Below are 21,512 nucleotides of genomic sequence, written 5' to 3'. Positions count from 1 at the left end.
CACAACACAAAGCCCGGCAGTTCGACGACGAAGCCATAGAGTGCCCAGTCGCAGAATTGCAGCTCGAGAATCTGGTAGCACAGAGCATCAAAGAGCCATTTCTCAGGGAACCTGAACGTCAGCGGACATCATTTGCAGCGGCGACGACCCGAAACACATCTTGGTCGCTCGGGGGAAGTGTGTTTCGGCGTCTCGCCGCAGCAGGGCGCCAGTCACGTGGCTCTCCGCTCATCCGTTGTCTGCCGCTCCACCTTTTCCATTTCGGAGGTCGCCTCACCTGGCAATCTGCCAGGCTTTGTCAGTATATAGGAGGCTATGGTCTCGTGTAAGGGACCTTAGTCTGGTGCACGCTACACTGCCCCTTGGCCAAGAGGTATACAGGCCGGAGGGAGGACTCACCAGGTCCGTGGCCCTGCATCCGCTCGCCCTCCGCGGCCTGGACACGTGCTCGACCGACGGCAGGTCCACGCTGGCGCGCCGGGGACGCTGCCCGGACGCCATGTTGCCTCAGCACGCTTCGCCCCGAGGACGACGCGCCGGGGACCGGCCGCACCTGCGAGGAGAGAGATCCCGATTGAGACCGACGACCGGACACGAAATTCTGCAAGGCAGAACATCCTCCTCACTCTAAGGGAGGAGGAAACAGGCAACAGTGGACATGGCAGAAGGGGGGACAGGAGAAAGCGGGGCAAAGTGGAAAGCGCGAACTGGTCGTCGGTTTTTAAACAGCCCTTCCCGCGCCGCCATGTGCAAGAGGAGCTACCTCCCTCGTTCAAGTCCCAACTGCAGGGCGTCAGACGACACAAACCTTTCACCGTGTTTTGGCTGCGGATCGCACGGTCCGAGCTCACGAGACGGTCGAGCGGTACCCAAGAACAGGAGGTGGGAGAACAGCTCCCTGCCGTCACACAGCCTCTACTTCATCTCACAAATCTGTAGTGCTGACAAAGGCACGGCGCGAGTCTTTGGAGACCGCTTTCTACGCACCTCGTACAAACCAAGATTTCCGCTGAGCTATAGGCTCCCACGCCTTAGTCCGCACTGTGGACAATTTGTGAGATGGAGCTCCGCGTGCATACACGACCTTGCGGTTGATTGATCGAGCTCGGTTATCTCTTCCTTCAAGACGAGGCCCAAAAAGAAACCCTGGACTGCGGTGGAAAAGAAAACACAAGAGGACGCTTAAAGGGGAACTCCGCCGATTTCTTCATGGTCCCCGATTTGCTTGAAATTTTGCTAAACTCGCCAAACAACATCGCCAAAATAGTATCCCAAATATTAGGTCAAAATAATTTTTTTTCACGAAGTTATTGAATTTACAATTTTGGTCCTCACCGTGTTTTTCAAACTGAAAGTCTCTACTGGCAACAATGAAAAAGTGACGTCATTGGAAGTGCAGGGGTTCACTCTTTGGACTGTAGAATTTGTTCCCAATTTATTCGAAGCAGTTTCATGGTGTCAAATGAATGCTTTGGAAGCTCGCTCCAGTCCCCGCGCTCAATCACGGAACAAATGATTGGCATATTCTATTTTTTAGACTGCTCGCCCGACTGGCAAGCTGACCTTCCAATGACGTCACGGCCCTGAAAAGGGCGGGTATATTTGAATGTTTATTTTTGCATGATTTTCATTTGCCGATTTCGCAATAACTATTATGAATTTCACGATACTAAATAGCATACCAGAAAGGGTAAAGGCCGGGGAGTCAGAAAACATAGTTAGTTGAGGTAGCTCAAAAATCGGCGGAGCACGCCTTTAAGCTTCACTTTTAAGAGTGGAACGGGGGTTAACACGCGCCCCGGTGTTACACCCGACGCGTCCCCCTTTGCGCGGTGCCGAAATTGACGAAGGGGGACGTCGCCGGCGATCTTCGGTTGCTGTTACGTGGGGCTGTGGCGCCATCCCGTGGCGACGTTGCGAACTTCAAATACGTGCTCCCCTACCAGTCCAGAAGGTCAGCAGCGCACGTACCACGGCACTAATGCTAATGCATCAGAAATCACAGACAGACCGTTTCGGTATTGTGAAAGAGAAATAAACTTTTGTAACTTGTTAAGACTGCACGCGGTTTATCGTGTCTAAAAGGCCAAGCAGAGCGCACACAAAAGACAACACGAAAGGAAGTGCGCACTGAGCCACACAACGCTGCTTGTCTTTTTCCGCCTCGTCTTTTCTGAGCGTTTGCCACGTTTCGAGCAATGTTGGCGCCAAACATTTCAGCCAAACGTATCACTGGGCGACTACTTGGTGAATGGTTAAAGCAGCAATCGCGTCGCCGGAAAAAAAGCTTCATTTGAACCGCACAGAAAGCCGAAAGAACGGAAGTCGTGAGTTCCATACTGCGACGCAAGAAATAGAATCACTCCCCATTTTTTTCTGCCTTTGCGTGACAGAAGAGAAATTAAACGAAGGAAATTAAACGTGTAGGAATGCGAAAGCATTCCTACACGCAGCGCATTCCTACAAGCAGCGCGCCACGTCTTCCTTTTTCACACGGCGCTCCGGCGGTGACGTCACGCTCCCCCACTGCGCAGGCGCGGAGAACTCCGCCGGCTCCACGGCCTCCGTGACGATGCATCTGCGTTGCTGTGCTTTTCTTTGTGTTTTCTTTCTGAGGCGCGTCCGCGTTCACCTTGAGCGCCCCGCCGGCTTTCGTGACGATGCATCTGCGTTGCTATGCACCGTTTTCGCTGTTACCGACAACAGATAGAGACAACGCCGGCTTCGCTCTATGGGACAGTCAATGCTTCGGCATTCAAATTGTTACAACAGTCGGCGCCCTTTCGGTCTTTCTATCGCAAACGCGAAGAAACTGATTAATATAGACTAGAAATCTCAAAGTTTTCTCGAAGACTTTCTCGATCGATGCTGTCCAGAGACGGCTTTTTGACGCGACAAAGTCTTACCCGAAGAAGCGCATGTACGAAAACTTATGTAACGAAAATAGACCTCATTATAGGACGGTTCCACGTGACGCACTTGTGCCTCAGAAGTTTGAAGCCCAATGAGCCCAGCGGCCGTAGATGGCGGTGACGTGCCATCGTACTGACAGCAGTTTCCGTTAATGTAATCGTCTTCCGTTATGTAAACTCAATAAACTACCCAAAAATCCTTATCTGCACTTCTCTCCAAGCTCTTATTATAAAGCTCAATCTTTGTTCTGCTGTCCTGAAATATACACCGTCGCAGTTATGAACTGTAAAGCCGATCCCGCAAGCAGTGTATCAAAATAAAATTTGTTACCTTCCATACACGCGTTAAATTTCCCGACTCGTTACGTAGACGTTGTCACGCTTAAATTTGCGACTGTGTCGTAAAAACGACTAAACCCCCACTCCCTTTTCCTTTCCTTTTTTTTTTTTCGTTGGGGGGGGGGGGGGGGGGAGGGGGAGGGGGGGGGGGTAATTAACGTGTCGCGGGTAGCTGCACCTAAAAAGTTACCCAAAACTGTTTTTTCGTTCTTTGCCGCCTGCAGATCTTCGGCCGTCGAGTTGATTTTCCTAAACATGTCGGTCCGTGTGGCAGCGCCCATTAGCCTCGATAGCGTTGCCTTCGAGATGTGCTCAGTGAAAGCCCGTTGGCCGGCGAGGCCTGCAAAATACGATTGTCGACGACAGATCCGCGACAGCCGGTCCCATCTGGTGAAGCAGTTTGTGCCAGGCACATCTCCAGAAATGACAGGAGAGCGTCGTCATCTGCTCAGACTGCAGAAGTCGTCGCTTTTATAAAACGTGTCAATAAAAACAAAATGGATTTTTCTTCCTTGTTGAAGGCATGTTCATTCAATTGCAATGATAAAAAAGAAATAAAAAAAAATTAGAAAAGATTAACAAAAAGCGTACGTCGAAAACTGATCGTGGCAGTGATAGTCCAAACGAGAGCGGCAGTGCAAAGTGTGTGAGTTTGCGTGTGTGTGTGTGTGTGTGAGAGGGGGAAAAGGGGGGGGGGGGAGAGAAAATTAAGCGCGGCGCACAATCAAGCCATTAATTCGTGGAGAAGCTCGAGGAAGTTTGATCAGTTTCTTTCCCTATCGCTGTCTCCAATCTGTAAGGCTCATCACACGAAACTGACGATAAAAAGGGCGAAGATAACATCATTAATTAGGTAAAAGACAAAAAAAAAAAACTAGCACAATTAGGGTCACAAGAGAAGACCGGTATACCAGTGAGACAGGCTCCTTCGAGCGTTTCCGGTCAAGAGATCACACGAGTCAAAAGATCCCACATTGGATCTCTCGTATTTTCTCCTAACTTGGTAAATCCTTTAACTCGATGGACCTTTTTACACGTGGGACCTCTTGAGACGTCGGATCTCTTGATTCGGCTGTAATCTGGTTGCTGAATATCTTGACCGAACGTGCTGCTACAGGGTAGAGTTAATCTCGGGACTCAGTTTCAAATAGCCATTTCGCGAAAAGGCCCGAAGGACACACGTCAGTGCCGAATACGGTGGGCTTCGCAGAATACTCGTGGAAACCCTGCTGCGCCATAGGAAAAAGCTGGCTCCCAGACCACCAGGGGGACCAAACGACCGTTTGCAACAGCGCCGCGGTTCGTTCACTCAGCCACCAGGTGCAGAGAGAAATCTGCGATTCGCAAAGAACTGCCGCGTGAACACCGAGACGAACCGATCGAGACCGGGCAATGCCATTCAGGATCGACGTCATCATTAGTGGCTCTCCGACCCAGCGGCAGACCTGTCCGTTTGGGGCGTCTCCTAGTGCTAGCGTTCCGATCATTCTGAGACGCCGCAAGACGCGTTATCAACGATGTTCACTCGAGGTATGCGAGCGCAAGTTCGTCTGCTTCTTCTCACAGGGGTTCTGGTGACGTCAGAACGCCCGAAGCTCCCATTGGCTCTGATTGAAGGATAGAGGGTAGACCTCAAGGTATACCCACTCTTTGTTTTGAGGTCTACCCACTATCCTTCAATCAGAGCCAATCAGAGCTTCGGGCATTCTGACGTCACCACACCTCCTCCGCAAGAAGCAGACGATTTGCTCTCCGCATAGGCGGCGCTGCCTGAAGGATGACGTTTGGGGGGCAAAGGCCTTGTAGCCCTTCGGGGAAGGGAAGCCATTTTCGCCGACGACGGGGGCGGCAGACACTTACCCCTCTCTGATTGGATGAGCGACACGTCGGTTCGTTCCGAGCTCACGCTCGATGACGTCGGCGGTAGGAACGCTGAGCGATGAACGACGAACGGCGCACGCTGTTTCTTGACTCTCTCTCTCCTTCGCCACTTCGACACTTCGCGGGTCAACTCGAGGTCGTTCAAAGGACAGATCAATGGACCTTTTTCCAGTAAGCTTCTGCGCATGCGCACACTCCCGCTGTCGCCATTTTCGCAGGACACCGGGACGCGGTGCCCTGCGAAAATGGCGACAGCAACATTGTCAGCGTCTATCTTCCCGTGTATTTAGTCTATTTTGACGCTTTGTTTTTTTAGTATCGGTAGTATGGGATAGAAAAGCACTGAAAACCGATACAGCGGCACGATGCCAATGTGTTTTGACGGGCGGAGGCATGTCGGGCTGCTCTTCGATTGTAGTTCGCAGATAGCTCCCCAGACGGCGCTCCTTACTCGAAAAAGGTCCATTGGCTTCGGAGAAATAGCACGCTGGCCCGCTTGCTGGTCCACTGGCTGACCTTTGAACTCCAGCGTTGATAGACAGGCATGCTGTCACTACGACTGAACGCGGACTACGCCGGGGCGTCGATACACGACAGCCCCCTACGACTGACAGATTGGATTACGCCGGGGCGTCGCAACAAGACGGACAGTCTCCCTACGACCAGGAGTGGATTTACACCGGAACGTCGCTACGCGACAAAAATCGGAAAAATGACGAAAAGACGCCGTATGACTGATCCTGTTACTAAAAGCAGATAATGCCGGATAATAGCAACGAGACTGGTCCAACGAGACAAGAGATCCAAAGCGGGTCAACACAAGGTTGCCATCAGATAGGGGTATGAGTCAGATAATTCACTTCCGCTCGGGTGCTTTTCATTTTAACTCTCTTTCTCTCTCTATCTTTCGAAAACAGCTTCTTCAAGACGATGTGACCAGTTCTCAATGGCTGTCTAGCATTCCAACATGGAATGCAGGAATGTTTAGCATTCCGACATAGATTACTCGAACTGTCTTGTTGGGTGCTACTATTTTCCGCCGAAATCTGCTGTTATAGCACTTTTCCAGACCATTTTGAAGACGTTGAAAACCGAATTGACTTTTTTATTTTTTAATACGAAGCGCACATTTGTAAAACCCCTTAATGTTCGCGAACCGCTGTAAAATTCGTTGTAAACCACATACAGTAAAACCCTTAATGTTCGCGAGCCCCTGAAAAATTCGCGAGCCCATTGTGAAATTCGCGAACTTTAGTAGGCGTGAACACTCCTATTGTCTGTGGAGGCGAATTCCAGCCTTTAGAATTCGCGAAATTTAATGGTCGCGAAAAGAACTCCGCTGTTTTCCAGTACATGGTGATTTTAATCTCCCAAAAGCGAGTGGCCTGCAGGCTTTATCCGGAGCGACCGTGCTGGAGAACGAATGCATACCCAAACAGTGACCAAGGAAGTTCAAATTTCCTAGTTGGTTTTCACCAGACATAAAGCATTACATCCTTAAAAAGCAGCGGTACTGCACAAACTGTAAAAAAATTTGAAAAAGTGAGTATTAATATCAAAGATTTTCAATTTTGCAGAATGGTAGTCAAGAAGCTTCATCCTCGAGATGAAGCGAGCAATCACGGCCGTCTGGAAGATAACTTTAGAAAAGAACCAAGTCGTTTTCGGACTTGGGAGCGGTCACAAACTAAACGTGATGTCAGGGCTACCGCGTGGAACTTTGATGACAGGGTCTGTTTCGAACCACAGGTGGTGGGCCAAGAGTTCGCTGATCACTTTTAACTCGTGTTTTTCGAAACCTCGCAGTACTCACGTAGCTTCTGAAGGTTTGGCTCACTATTTGGCACGTCAACATGTAACAGAGGATCAGGTGGCGTGTTCTGTTCGGAACCTTAAATCGAAACTCTTAACTGGCTGTGATGGCGTTCCTAGTTTCATTTTCAAAGGCTGTGCTGAAATATTTGTCCATTGCCTAAAAAGAAAACCCAGTTGGAGAGATGTGTCGTTACGGAGTGATTCTGAGTAGAATTTAGCGAAAGTAGAAACATCGTTTTACGCGCTTTTACAATAAAAATGACGATACCTATACATGCCTTGCAAGTGACGTCGCGCTAGGGAACATCTAGGGAAGGACGGGACCCCGCACCATACTGGTGGTTGACTTCACACCGCGCGGATGCGCTTACCAAGGCGTAGGATGCCGCTATCGGCCCGGACATGCGCTATTCACGGTACAAAGGTACCGTGGACTTAGAAAAAACGTGCTGAGCTTACGATGATGACGTTTATTCAGTACGTGCGGAATTTTTCGGCATTGGGTGCGATTGCGCTACGAGCAGAAAGTTTCGAAATGCCGCCGACGAAGTTTTGACGCGAAGGGCTGCCGTGTCGCCAAGAAAAGAACACAGCTTAACTGCGCGCTTCATTATTTGACGAGCGGCTCTAGGAGTCGCTTGTAGAAAAATTGTTACGATTTTGCGAAATATAGGTAAACAACGCAATGTTACCGTCATAACCTTAACCCTGAGAAAAGGATAAATCAAAGAACGGACAAGAAACTCTCATTGTCTCAGGGCTTATGTTATGATGTTTCCTAACCGGCTCCTCTGCATACTTTCGCTCCTTACAAAGGTTACCGTCTCGCGGATGGCACAAACCGATGACCCGGCGGCGGCGGCTCGGCGAGCTTGCACAGAGGGGCCGCCGCCAACCGATCGCCCTCGGGCCGGGCTCGCGGCGCGACACTCGCCCGGATTCCGGCGGGAGCCCCGAAGGTGCGCTCGAAGCGGGAAAGCGGCGTTATGCAACGAAGGTCAAAGGCCATACACACCACGAACGAGCAAAAGCCGATGCAAAGGCATGCGCGAACGTAAACAACGGTAGAAAAGTGCCGTCGTTCGCTGCTATGAAATGCGTCCCGTAAATTCGATAAACTCGGCCGCATCCCTTTCCTGCCGCTCGTACTTTCTCTAACTTGAGGGCTACTCTGTCTCGCGGGGCATGCCGACGAAACTATCGGACGATCATCGGGATAATCGAACGCGGCGCAGTTTACCATTGCTCTCGCTGTGAATGGCCGTCGAGTCAACCACCAGCATGGTAGATACCGGTGTTTGACGTCATCATGTGACGTAGGTGCAAGGCATGTATACTTATAACCCAGGCAACCAAAGTCTATTAAGGTTTACTTGTGGTTTTGGAGACGCTGTAGTGTTTCATCCGTTGTGCCAGTTTAGGAACGCATCCCGAGTTTTCAGGTGTAAGTAACCCCAGGACGGCCTTTGTCCGCGACAACTTTCCGCGAAATCTGTGACATCACCGTTTCTCGCCTAAACCTCCTCCATATCTCCCTGGCTAAAGCGGCAGGCAAAAATCCGGCAACGTGCCCGCCGACCTAGGGAACCTTCTTCCTCATGACGTTAGTAAATTCCCCTTCGATGTCTTCGGAAGGCATGGAAAATTAAACTTTACCCGAGAGCAATTTCTCATTACTGACGAAGCGCCTAAGATCGCGTTCGGATCAACTCCGTCGGTCACTGCACGAGTCCCTGCAAGATCGAGGCACAAAAACTCTGCCAGGAGAAATACGAAACGAGATTTAAAATTAAAAAAAAGAAAAGGCGTCGGCAATAGACGCCAAGGCCGAACCGAGTGAAGGTGGAGAGAGCGAGAGACACGGACCGGCGAAGGAAAGGCATGCAACCAGCCAGGGAAGCAGACGGCGGATCTGGCTTTGGCTTCTTTCTCGCAGTCAGTAGTCCCGACCAAAATGGAGAACCGACGCGTGCGTACCGCTGAACTCGCTCGGCAACTATCACAAAGTTTGCTGCGCTATCTATTTTGTTGTTTTTTTTTTCTGCACCGCGCGGAGCGTTACGCATCGCTGAGCACCGTTCGAAGCTCGATTGCTCAGGCGCTGCATAGATACCCATTCCGATCACAAAAATGCAGGTAAAAAAAAAAAAAAAAAAAAAAAAAAGTAAAAAGATAAAGTCAGCGTCTGTTCGAAAAGAGGAAAGCGAAACCTAGTCCGGCGGAAAGGAAATGGCGTAAGAATCGAAGACGACCCGACCTGCTGAAACCCGCACGGGGTCCCCGGGACTTGCGCAAGCGGCCAGACCGAATCCCGCCGTACGAGCCACCGTGATCGAAGCCACCGTTTCGCAGTTGGTGTTTCTCCCACTGCCCGCGAGGACTCCAAACACGCACACTGTCTGCGGACGTCTTCGAAGCAAAAAATGCTTCGCTTGGCGCGTGTAAGAAGCTAATTCTGTTATCACGCGTGCAGCGCCAATCGCGTCTTTTGTATCACGTATGAAGAGTAAAACACTGCACGAGCCGGGTTTTTTCTCGTTTTGTTTGTTTTTATATTTGGGTTTAGATTTAGCGTTACGGTATTATGTACCCACCCAAGCCCGGCCCAGGCGTTTGAAACCGGGCCCGGCCCAAGCCCGAGCAATTTCTGTTACCCAAGCTTGCCCCTCCCGCCCGCCCGTTACCTTTTTAGAGTGTGATGTTGTCTATATAAACTTCGCCGCATGAAGTACGAAAGTATTAAAGGTTCCTCGAGGAGGTTTAAGATCGCCTAAATTTGTCCACAACTCACTCGGCCGGCTCCAAGCATCCTAGAAATCTCCAAATCACGACGATACGCAGCCAATTTCCCTATTAAAAAAAAAAAATCAATCAAAGATCGCAACAACACCGAGGTCATCTCTGGCAATGGTAGGAGTAGGTCCCGAAACCACAACCACTGTCAGCCAATAGCGATGGATGGATGGATGGATGAATACGGCTGAGCCCTTTGGATCGGGCGGTAGCTTACGCCACCTAGCCATTTTGTTTTACCATTTAAGCTTAAAATATTTAAATGTTCGCGCGAAGAATCCTTGCGCCACCTACCGGTGGAACCGCGCGCGGCTCGTTACAGCAGCGGACTACGATTCAACCTGGCGAGCGCGTGCTCGAGAGCTGACGACAACCAAACATATTACCTCCACAAAAAACAAGAAAAAAAATCATAGTCCGTTGTTTTTGAGACAATTAGTATTGTAGTGTTATGTACCCTCTCCGCGAAAAAAAAAAAAAAGAATGTTTCTACTATTTTTACTCGCTTTCATCATCTACAAAATTATATACATTTTGTAACAACAGCGTTTGCAATCTCAACGAAATGTCACGCTTTCATTGGACACACCTCGTCCTGGCTGCAGGAACAATGCTCCTCCTCCTCCTCCTCCTCTTCCTCCTCCTCCTCCCCCCCCCCTCTCTCTCTCTCTCTCTCTCTCTCTCTCTCCCTGACTCTCTCTCTCTCCCATTGCCGGAGATAACTTCGGCGTGTTCGATCTCTGACTGCTCTTTTAATGGGGAAATCAGCCGCGCATCGTCATGATTTATGGATTTCCCGAATGCCTAGAGCCCTCGCAGAGTGAGTTATCGCATATTTAGGCGACCTCATAAACCTCCCCGGGGCACCTTTAATGCGATCGTCGGAGGCGAATTGCTAGTACGCAACTCTTTTTTTCCTCCTATGTCAGTACCTGACGGAGCAAGGACGTGGGAAGGGTTTAAAATTCACTAGGTTCGTCCAATTGCCACGCCAAAAGAGTGATATTAGCCTAATCAAGAAAAATAACAAAAGGTGGTATATACATGAACTGGTCACAAACGACAACTCCTCCATCGATCTTTTTTTAATTTTTTTTAGGACGAAATGAACGGAAATAATAAAAGTCAGAAGACCTACTTACAAGTTGCTTGTGCTAACGTGCAGCTTTCTACAAATAAACAGCATTTCTTCCGGGGCCACGCGCATAAAATTATTGTTTTTACTTATTCTGCAGAACTGCCAGGGACTAGCGCGGGGACCAAATAAAAGTGGTCTTTTTGGTGGGCCCTCCAAAACACCGCCTCACCCGGCCGGGCTTTCGGGTGATTCCTAGACTGTGCTCTAATGAGCAGCGTGATTGCAGCGAAATAGTACTCGAGTGGGAGAGTGCGAAATAGAAGGACCCAATCCAAATGAGTTCCTTTTTGCACTGCCTTTTTTTGTTATCTATCTTACCGAGCCTTAGAAGCAAAATCAGACGTGACACGTTTCCTCATTTTTCTACTCGAAAACTAAGTGAATAAAGAAAAGTACGAAGCCTATAGGAACCCCTACGAATGCGACGCCAGATTCGTCGAAAACTTTTATATACTGGCTGTTTGTCAGAAATCCAAACCCGGCTTTTCGCACCGCAAAAAAATAAACTAGGTATAGTGGAAAGCTCAAATGCCGTCAGAACGTAACCCATAGCCGTTCGAGCAAGATGCCAGAGTTTCAGCAGCAACCGTTATTTTATTCAAAAGTTAGAAGCGATTTTTCTGAAAATTTTAACGGAAAAATGGCGGCCGACGGAGCTCTCGAATACAAGGAGCTCTATAAGGCGCCAGAAACCGAAAACTGGCGAAAATGGGCCCCATTTTCTCATTGAAAGTTTTAGAAAATCACTTATAACTTTCGAATGAGATAACGGTTGGTGCTAAAACTTTGGCATCTTGCTCAAACGAATGGGGCTACACACTGACGGAGTTCGAGCTCTCCACGATACCTTTTTTTTTTTTTCGGTGCGAAAAGCCGGGGTCGGATTTCTCACAAACACCCGGTAAATTCCAAAGACTGTCTACAGATTCTGCTTTTGCCGAAGTCTCGGCAATCTCTGGCTGCCCTAAGATTAAACGGATTGAAGCAGCAAAAATTAACGCTCGTACAGAGAAATGTCGCGAAAAAGTGCCCGAGACGCCCACATGCACCGAACACCGAGATAAGGACCTCGTCGCATGTTGGTTACGCACCACCAACTTGTGCGTTAGAAGTTTCTTTTGTTTTCAAAACCTCGTAACGAATAACTGCATAAAACATCGATCAGATCTGAACTAAAAGCTTTCGCGGAACGTACAGAGCGCGAATCAGTTAATACAAACACGAGATTGCTCGTTTTTTTTTTTTCTTTATTAACACAGAGGCAGACAGACGAAATAACCGAAAGGGCGGTCGTGTAGACAAGGGAAATCAAATAACGGAAAACCCAACATGTTCCTAATCTTAGGGTTTAAATCATATATCCTAACCAACTCGTCTGCACACTTGCTCTTCTTGCAAAACGCAGTTTACTGAGGATTTCCAAAAAATAAACGCGCACTTAAAAAAAAAAAAAGATTTTAGCAAGGTTCTTTAAACGTTTGTATACGTTCTCCTCCTTCAGGACGCTATGGCGTTGTGTGTGTGTGTGTGTGTGTGTCGGCGATGCAGAAGAGGAAATAGAGGCAATCGCGGGTGTGGCCTCATAGGCCCGCCCGTCCCCTTGCAAGCTCAAACAGATTCCGCAAGAACGTCGATTGGGCAAGCCCGGTCACGTGGTACGTCCGACGATCGGGCATCCGGGCGACATCGGCGCGATCGTCCAAATAGGCCTTTCGCAGAATTGCCCAAGCATCAAAAAGAATCCCGGGAACGTATAGGTACACGAGCAGCGAGTGATGGCATCTTCAGCTCTAAATGTTCGAAAGCAAAAATCTAAAACAGATGGCACTTCGCACGCGCGTTCCACAGACGCTCTATTTATGTTAGTTACTTGGAATCTTTTCTATGCGGAGCGTAGGTTCGTCTGCTTCCATTGCAGGGGTTGTGGTGATGTCAGAAGCCCCGAGCTCTGATTGGTTCTGAATGAAGGAAAGTGGGTACACCTCAAAGCAGCTTGCTTTGAGTCTACCCACTATCCTTCAGTCAGAGCCAGTCAGAGCTCGGGGCTTCTGACACGTCACCACAACCCCTGCAAAGGAAGCAGACGACATGCACACCGCAGAGGCAAGGGGAGCACATGCAGCGCGTGTACCTACATTGCCAACATCCTCTTTGATGCTTGGGTAATTTAGGGAAAAGTCTATTGGGGGCGGTAAAGCGCTGTGGCCGGCCACCTAACTGCGCGAGCAAAGCTGGAAAAAGCCCACGGATACTGTGCCGCGCGCGTGACCGAGAGACGCTGGTTACTGGGATCAGGCAAGCGCTCTCTTGGCTTCTCCCCTTGCGTGGAAAGAGGGGACGTTCCGACGGGACTTGACTTCCCGACAGTGTGGCGCAGTTCGTCAGAACGCGGCTTCGTTTCGAGCGACCGAGAAAATCGAATTCGGACGAGCATTCGGGAAGAAAAACAAGGCGTCCAGACGTCCGCTCCGAGTGGCCTATTAGGGGTCGGACATCCGAAGGCAAAGTCGAGAGACACCACGCACAAGAAACGGTCGATCGGCCTCGCTCAGAACCTAATAGGATACTCTTTCATCATGCGGCCCCATCGGAGAAACGGCACGGCGCCGGCCCTGCCGTCACGACGCCCCCGCAAACTCGATCCACTGACGAATCGTCGAATTCGAAACACCCCCGGGGTGACACGCCGGGAGTGTGCGCCACGATGCCGGCCGGATGCGCGCCGCCCGTCCGCTTTCCACCGTGCACTCCGTTTTCCCGGTGGAAGGATCCGTGCCTCGTTGGACCAATTAGACGTCTGGCTTGAATCACGTGACCACGCTCCGGACTCGGACCAACGAGGAAGCAGTGATTGGTCTGGCGAGTTCGTAGTTCCTGCCGCACTGTCAGCCAGGGGGGAACGGACTATAAGTCGGCGTAGTCATCGCGTCCTCATGACGATCGTGGCAAGTGGCCTACCGAGTAATTTTTATATTTTTTCCGGGAGAAGTTACGCGCATGCATATCATAGGGTCGTCATCATTTTGCCCCATAAGCTCTCCCCCCACACACCACTGATCCTGGCGCCCAAAGTGGTGAGACGTTAGGCCGCTCGCAAGGCCGAAGGAAATTTAAGTGCGCGCGCACGCTCTGAAGGGCAAACAAGCGGAAACTGTGCGCGAATCCAGATGAGGCCAAGTCACTCATCACAAAAGGCGGCGAGGAGCTTGAGGCCACCGCTTGCCCAATTGTGCAGCGAAAACCGACGAAATGCGGAACAGAGGAAAAGGGGATTCGATGCCCGCCGTTCGAATTGCGAATCCTCAGAGATCGCATCAACCTCTAGCGGACAGCGCGGACCATGAGCCGCCTATACTCTATTCGAAAATCGCGGGCTTTGAAGACGCAGCTTTTTCCCTCGGCGAAAGGTTTCGACGAGGAACTCTTCCCCAGCGAGAAAAGCACCGGGACCAAGTCGGTCCCTCTGTCGCGGATGATAAAGAATACATTTAAAAATGCCGTACCAACATATTAGGAACTGGACAAAAAAAATATGTTTAAGCCGTCTGACAGTCTTTAAAGGTACACACCAGCGGTGAACGAACAAAAATAAAACAAAAATTCTGTACACACGCAATCATAAGACACAATGCTATACTCCGTTTCACCTTAAAGGGACCATGAAATGACTTTTTTACTTTTTCCAGATAACTTTTACATTGAACCGTCAATGTTCACTGAATGCCGAACAGGCATCCGTTTTCGTCTCGGTTTATTAACTTCTACACAAAAAATTAATGAAATATCGACTTTTTCTTGACCGCGAAACAAGCCGTGACGTAGACCGTTTCCGGAACCGGAAGTTCTCTCGGCAGTAGGAGAATGGGAGTGTTAGCGGCAACGAGTTGGGGTGCGCCGGTAGGTTTTACTGCGCTGATGTCACCGACGTATTTCCTGAATCGGCGCCTCTGATCGCCGCATCGCAGCTGAGCGAAATTCAATGAGATATGTTGCGCTACAGCGACAGCATGGGACTAGTCCCATACGCCGGTATGCCTGTTGGGAAGTGCAGCGAGTCTTGTCACCACCCAGTCATTGTTGGCAGAAGGGCCGGCCCGTGTCAGTCGTTTGCAAAGCGACGCAGATGGCGTTTTTCGCGGCCTCGGAGATGCAGGAGCGAGCCGACGTTAAAAAAGATACGTTTGAACTACGAGTGTCAGCAAGAGCCACGTAAATACCTGCTTACACTCGGAGCGGACGCGCGCGCTTGATGGAAGTCTTGTATTCGCGCTGTTGGTAAGCGCTTCGGGACCGTTCTTTTACGATTGCAACTCGATACTGACGCGACACTCGGCAAAGAAAGGTTGGACCGGGGTCGACAGTGACGTGCAGTCTGTCAGAATAAAAATGGCATACCAATAACAAAGTGTACATACCGTGTTACGAAGGCAATCCATACGGCGTTTATTTCAGCTCTATATCACACAAAACAAGAAGATAGAATCGACGAGAGTCCCTTTTCGACGAGTGTTCGTCAACACTGCCTCGGAAAACAAGGGGAAGAGATTGACCTCCTCACCTCTTAATCTAGAATTGAGGTCAGTGATCAAACTATAATACGGGAAGGGTCCACAAGGGTCGCGCGGGCATATTCCATTTAGCACGCCAGCCGGTCGTAGGCAGACGGTCTTGCGACGAAGCAACGCAGCGCCGAGTCGGAATGCCTGCTAGGCCTATACGCTTCGTCGGAGTCGGTGAATCCAGCGTTCTTGTTCGTCGTGGTCAGTTTTAAGTACTGTTTTCTTGCTGCTTGAAGTCGGCACGCGCGGGAAGAACACGTAGAAAAATAAACGTTCAGTCAGTCAGAGTTTTGAGAGGAAGGAAAACAAAGAAAATAAATGTTCGTCGGTCGCCGTCACCCAAGTAACTGGCGGCCCTGCCCTACTGCGCACGCGCAGTAGTTGCTTCGTTTACCACACGATAGATGGCGCTTGGCTCTCAGCATTATCAAATTTGGCAATTTTCGCCACAGATCTCTAATTATGCTACAAAATGTGGATCTGAATATTATTTAACAAAACTTTTAGGAAACATTCGCCGGCTATTTATTGTTTACGATCGCGGTGCTGGTGAGGTAGGCTCTTACCCAATAGGCGATGTGGATTCGGCTGACGTGTACCGATTCTGCGTATGCATCGTAGTGAACAGGCGAAGGAAGGAAGGCGCAAAAGAGTCCAGTTTTCTTTTAAAAGTTCTATAGCAAATAATTTTTTTGGGCTCCCTATTTTTGTGTTTTTGTGTTTCTTTTCACACCTTTTACGACGTGCGGTGGATGAAACTCGATTTTAAAATCATTTCATGGTCCCTTTAAAGGAGCTGTGCAACAATTTTTGTACTCTGCACAAATACCGCTTAAAACGGATCCCTAACGTTAATGACCTATGAAACACGCGTTCGTTTTTCACCCCACGCAATAGAAGTCCCAGAAAAAAAATTTAAGAAAAACGAGTAGCGTTCACCCCCTCAACTCGCAGCCAGAACAAGCGGCCACGTGATCTGGAGCCGATTATATGCCGCCAATGTTGATCATAGCCACGCGCTGGGGTTGGCAAAGCGCAGGACACGCGCTGAGTTCCAGACATTGTTATGGCTCGGCTGTTGTCGTCGTTGCAGCGATTGGACACGGGCCACTACCCGAACGCTTCTCGAGCTAGTAATTATCACGAGCCTAAGTCGAGTGCCCACGCAATGCTCGGGTCCAATCTATGAACCGCATTCAAATATCGTCACTTGGGTGTACTGCGATCCCCGAGTTACGTCATCACATTTTGCAAAGGAGAGATTGAATGAAAATGATCGCTTTTGTCCTCGAAATTACACCGCAACAAAGGAGTTTCTTGGCCAATGGCGTTGCGTGTGAGTATCCTTGAGTCCCAGGTGTGCCAGTAAGCTCGTGTAGAGAGAAAAACATTCCAATTGAATATCGTTGCACAGCTCCTTTAAGTTGTACCGCAGCCAAGGCTAGAAGCGCGAGCTCATAGCGGTGACAGCAGCCCTTAGTGCACGAGAGCTTGTGCCGCCGAGACGTGCCCTTAGAGCAAGGAGCTCGCGCTTGTAGCCTTCCCTGCGGTACATCATAACGTGAAACAGAGTATAGTGCTTGTTCGGGGAAAAGTGACGGAACCTCGCTGCTATCCCCAGCACGTGGTCCCGTCGCTCGCGAGGTACGGGCGCGCACGTGGGCGCACATTGTGCCGCCACCGCCGCGTAAACACGGATGCACACGCCGTTGCGCTTCAGGATCCCCGGACGCATCTCTTCTCGGTCCGTCGCGAACAACCAGACGGACTCGGTGCCGCTGATAAACATGACGAAGCACAGCGAGCAAGGTATATCTGGGCGTCTATGATTCGGGATGATCCCTGCGCCTAGGCTCCCGAGATGCCTAAGGGTTATCAAAGGTCCTGCGCTGGGTCCATACAAGGACCTACCTGCAGTACAGACAGAAACACATCAAGGGGCTTTAACCTGCAGCTCTAATCATGTCTGAGGAGTAGCATCGCAACCTGCCTGAATTGCGCGCCTCTGCGCTCAAAGAGAAACGTTGACAAGGGTGAACGGTTTTAAAAATGCAAGCCGTTCACCCTTGTTGGTGTTAGCCTGGTGGTAGCTGATAAAGCCCGTTTACCCTACTGACGTCTGGATCTTGGTTAGCTCAGTTGGTGGAGCGCTCCACTGGGAATGGAGAGGTGCCTGGCTCAATACCACGACCAGGAAGTTTTTTTGTTTTGTTTTTGTTTCGGTCGCGCAACAGTAATTCAGCTCTGTTTTTGAAATCTGTGTTTGTCCTTTGTCCCCCTTGTTCCCCTTCTCCAGGGATTATTGTCGTTATGCCAGAGGCGCGGATAATTACGTCGTCATGCACGCAGCAAAGACCGTGTTTTTTTTTTGTTGTTTTTCTTTTGGGGGGGGGGGGGGGGGGGGGGGGGGGGGAATCATGTACCGACTTATCGAGACTGAACCGAAATATCTTTTCACACGAGCGAACGCGTCGGAGGCATTTTCCGCGAACATTGCGCCAAGCAGAGCGGGCGCATGTGGCGGACGGACGCCGCGATCGCGGCGCAGAGTTGCGAAGCGACGGCCTGCGCAATAATCTCCGGGGGCCAGACGGCGGGCTGCGGAGCGGCGGCGCCGCCGACGCGAGATAAGAGGCGTTCGACCGACTCCCGCCCGGAGGCCGCTCTCTGACTCACCTCACCACACCGAAAACCCCGACACAATTGCCAACCGCCCCCGCACGCGCTGACGCATCGGACGACGCGTACCTCCACTACGTACCCGCCCCTCATAATACAAAATAAAAAAAAAAAAAAAATAATAATAATAAAAGAAATAAATAAAAAAAAAAGAAGGTATTTTGCACACGCTGTAATAAAGGGCACTGACCTCCACTTCGGGAGGGATTTTCTCGGAGCGGCTTCGCGGCGGGCAGCTTACTCATTACCCAAATAAAATGGCCGAGTTTTAACGACGTATATCGTGTTCTCCTAATCAGAGATAGCAGAGAGCGCAACCAAAATACCCCCCCCCCCCCCTTTTTCCAAAGAAAAAACAAAAAAAAAAAAAAAACACGCGCACATTGTATTGCTTGTATGTGTTTAGACAAGCTCGAAGTTGGAACGCCTCAAACGGGTCTCGCAGCTGTAGATGAGACATCTAGCCGGCGCACCGCAACCGTTAACCCAAAGATTTATAAAGTGCAACACGCAGTATAGTGCACGATCACACGCAGGAGGTTCTGCAGCCGAAACTTTCGCTCCGAGCCGAGACGCACACTCGGCCACCGAGCCAGCGGTGGAGCTGCCTAGGGTTCCTTCATGTGCGCTTTGCTTAGGGTGGAGACATCTCGCCATTTTGTCCCACACGTTTATTTTTCTTTTTTGTTCAAAAGCGCGTGAAAGAGCGTGTCCCTGCACGCGTTTGTGGCGCTCGCAGTGCTACGGCGACATTTTGTTTTCGTCAATTTCTTAGTATTTTACCCATGAGCGCGTGCTGTCGGCATCGGGTACTACAAAGGGTGGCATCACCCTAAACAGAAGGACATTGAGGCACCCTAGAGCTGCCATCCGCAGAGCGCAGACGGTATACACCTCGAGGCTCGAGCGATTTCTGCGCACGCGCAATGCACAGATCTGTTGTGGGCAACTTGGCTTCAATCATGTCCGCGATAAAGTCATTGAATCTGTGAATGGCGTAAAATACTTAGGTCTAACTATTAACCTGAAACTTAGCTGGAACACGCACATAGACAATACTTGTGCCAAGGCCTACAAAAAACTGTTTTTTAAGGAGGAAATTGGGAGCGCCTATAAAGACCTAGTTCGCCCAGTTATTGGATTATCCGTCAATCGTGTGGAACCCATATTTAAAGAAAGATATAGAAAAAGTGGAGAAAATTCAGCGACTAAGTGCACGATTTATTTTTTCTGATTTTAGGCGCCTCTCCTCAGTTTCTGAAATGTTGAATAGATGCGGGTTAGAATCTCTCGTAGCCAGGCGGAAATTTGCAAGATTACGCTTTTTTTTTTTTATAAACTTTATAATAACGAAACTGGCTTAAGTAAAGGCCTGTATAGTCAGCCACCTCCTCAGCGCTCAGCAAGGCTAAACCAGTAAAAAAATATTTGACAATATGCTCCTAGAAATAATCTATTTAAGTACTCCTTTTTTGTACGAACCATCGAAGACTGGAACTCACTGCCGTCAGACTGCGCAAATGCTTCAACATCCAATAGTTTTGACTCCTTTCTTATAAACATGTTGTAACCCTCTCCGGCCAAGATGTTGGGAAAACATCCGCAGTATTTCCTAATTAAAATCAAATAAAACTATACCGCCATTTTTCGGCTAAACGTTTTCTTCGCCGCACGTCCCCAGCAAGACTGTTTTGCTAAAATGTTCGAGTAGGTACAGTTTAAACGGATAGTTCCGACAACTGCGATAACGATACCCGACAACGGTACGATGCATGTACAAAGGCACTGCAGGCGGCTTCTAGCTCAGCCGGCGGTGGGTGCGGCCACCACCTCGCACATTTCAGGTTTTCTTTTCTCTCGGGCTAAACCCCAGATATCACAGCATGACAAAAAATAATCCCTGGGGAAGGGGAACAAGAGGGACAAATGACAAACACAAATCTCCAAAAACACAGCTGGTGCGCGACCGCGAAAATCCGCCTGGTCCGGGTATCGAACCCGGGACCTCTCCATTACAGGTGGAGCGCTCTACCAACTGAGCTAACCAGGGGTTAGACGTCACCAGAGTAAACAGGTTTTATCAGCTGCCACCAGTCGAACACCAACAAGGGTGAAAGGCTTGCATTTTAAGGTTACGATTTTAATGCAATTAAATGCAGCTGATAAAACCTGTTCGCTCTACTGACGTCTAACCCCTCGTTAGCTCAATTGGTAAAGCGCTCCTCTGGAAATAGAGAGGTCCCGGGTTCGATACCCGGACCAGGCGGATCTTTTAGGTCGCGCACCAGTCGCCTAGCTGTGTTTGTCCTGTGTCCCTCTTGTTCCCCTTCTCCTGGAATTATTTTCGTCATTCTTGTCCAGCCCGTTTGCACCTTTGCATTTAATTGCATTATATTGATATCGCAGCAGCCTCGAATTTAGACATGTTCGGAGTCCACCGACAGGGGTGGAAGCAAGCTTCAGCCCCTTTTGTAGCAGGCCTGGGAGCAGCAAAGATGCCCCTTTGGAGCAGCTCAGGAGCCACAAAAGTCGAGTTTTGTAGTAGCACGCGTAAATCTCGGAGATGGTCACCCAGGTCAAGCCTTGGTCTATAAGCGCAGAGGTGCTTCTCTAAAAAAAGAAAAAAAAGAAAAAATAAAAAAAAAAAAATCACAACGAAAAAACATTTTCATATGACGTTGCAGAACCATTTCCAAACATATCCCTTTCCTTAAATGCAACCCAGCCAAAAATGCAAACGGCGCAATTGCAATTTATATGTATAACTTGCCTGGTAGCGGGGTGGTTCCTCTTATGGATTTCCAATAGAAGGCACAGTCAGCTTAAGCCTCATGACAAGGCACAGTCAACTTAAGCCTCATGAAAACAAAACGTTGTGCCTATCTAACAACCCGAATCATAACTTCCGGAAGTTGAAAACAAAACAATTTAAAGATGCCATATTAAGGTATGAAATAAAGCCCAATAATTACTCACTTCTTTTCATTTTTAGGAAATATGTATGTTCCAAGTCCATGCTTAGCAAATATAAGTGCGTTCTAATACTCACGGTAACAGAGTTACTCTATCTATCTGATACAGTGCAAATGCAAAATATTGAAAACTTTGTGATATCATCCCTGCTCATACATACGCGCTTAAAGTGGCCCTGCAAGGACTTTACTGGTTTTTAATTTGCTCCGAGCCTGAGCGCGCTGAACGCAGTAACTTAACGAAACTTTTCTCGAATTTCGCTTTATTTTAAAAGTTATAGGCAAATTAAAATTACAAAAACAAGCAAAAAAATAACCTCCCTCCTGACGTCGTCGGTTGCTTGAGTGGCCGTGAACTAGAGGAGGGGTAGTGAGCTCAGCGAGCGCTCACTGCTGCCGCACTCCGTGTCGACGGCTCGAGAGG

General features: G+C 49.3%; 1 protein-coding gene across 2 annotated transcripts in view; it reads right to left on the bottom strand.

Annotated features, from left to right (window-relative positions):
* The window catches only part of LOC8041025 (microtubule-associated serine/threonine-protein kinase 3), a 171,899-nt gene that overhangs the window by 115,058 nt on the left and 35,329 nt on the right, over positions 1-21,512 (bottom strand). For both annotated transcript variants that reach the window (XM_042289402.1, XM_042289403.1), the window contains exon 2: positions 400-553. In XM_042289402.1, coding sequence (XP_042145336.1) covers positions 400-501 — 102 coding nt within the window. In that variant the 5' untranslated portion in view covers positions 502-553. The remainder of the gene's footprint in view (positions 1-399; positions 554-21,512) is intronic.

This window comes from Ixodes scapularis, unplaced genomic scaffold (genome assembly GCF_016920785.2).
Source record: "Ixodes scapularis isolate PalLabHiFi unplaced genomic scaffold, ASM1692078v2 PGA_scaffold12__126_contigs__length_90152505, whole genome shotgun sequence".
Classification (NCBI taxonomy): domain Eukaryota; kingdom Metazoa; phylum Arthropoda; class Arachnida; order Ixodida; family Ixodidae; genus Ixodes; species Ixodes scapularis.
This window is presented reverse-complemented; position numbering and strand designations above follow the sequence as displayed.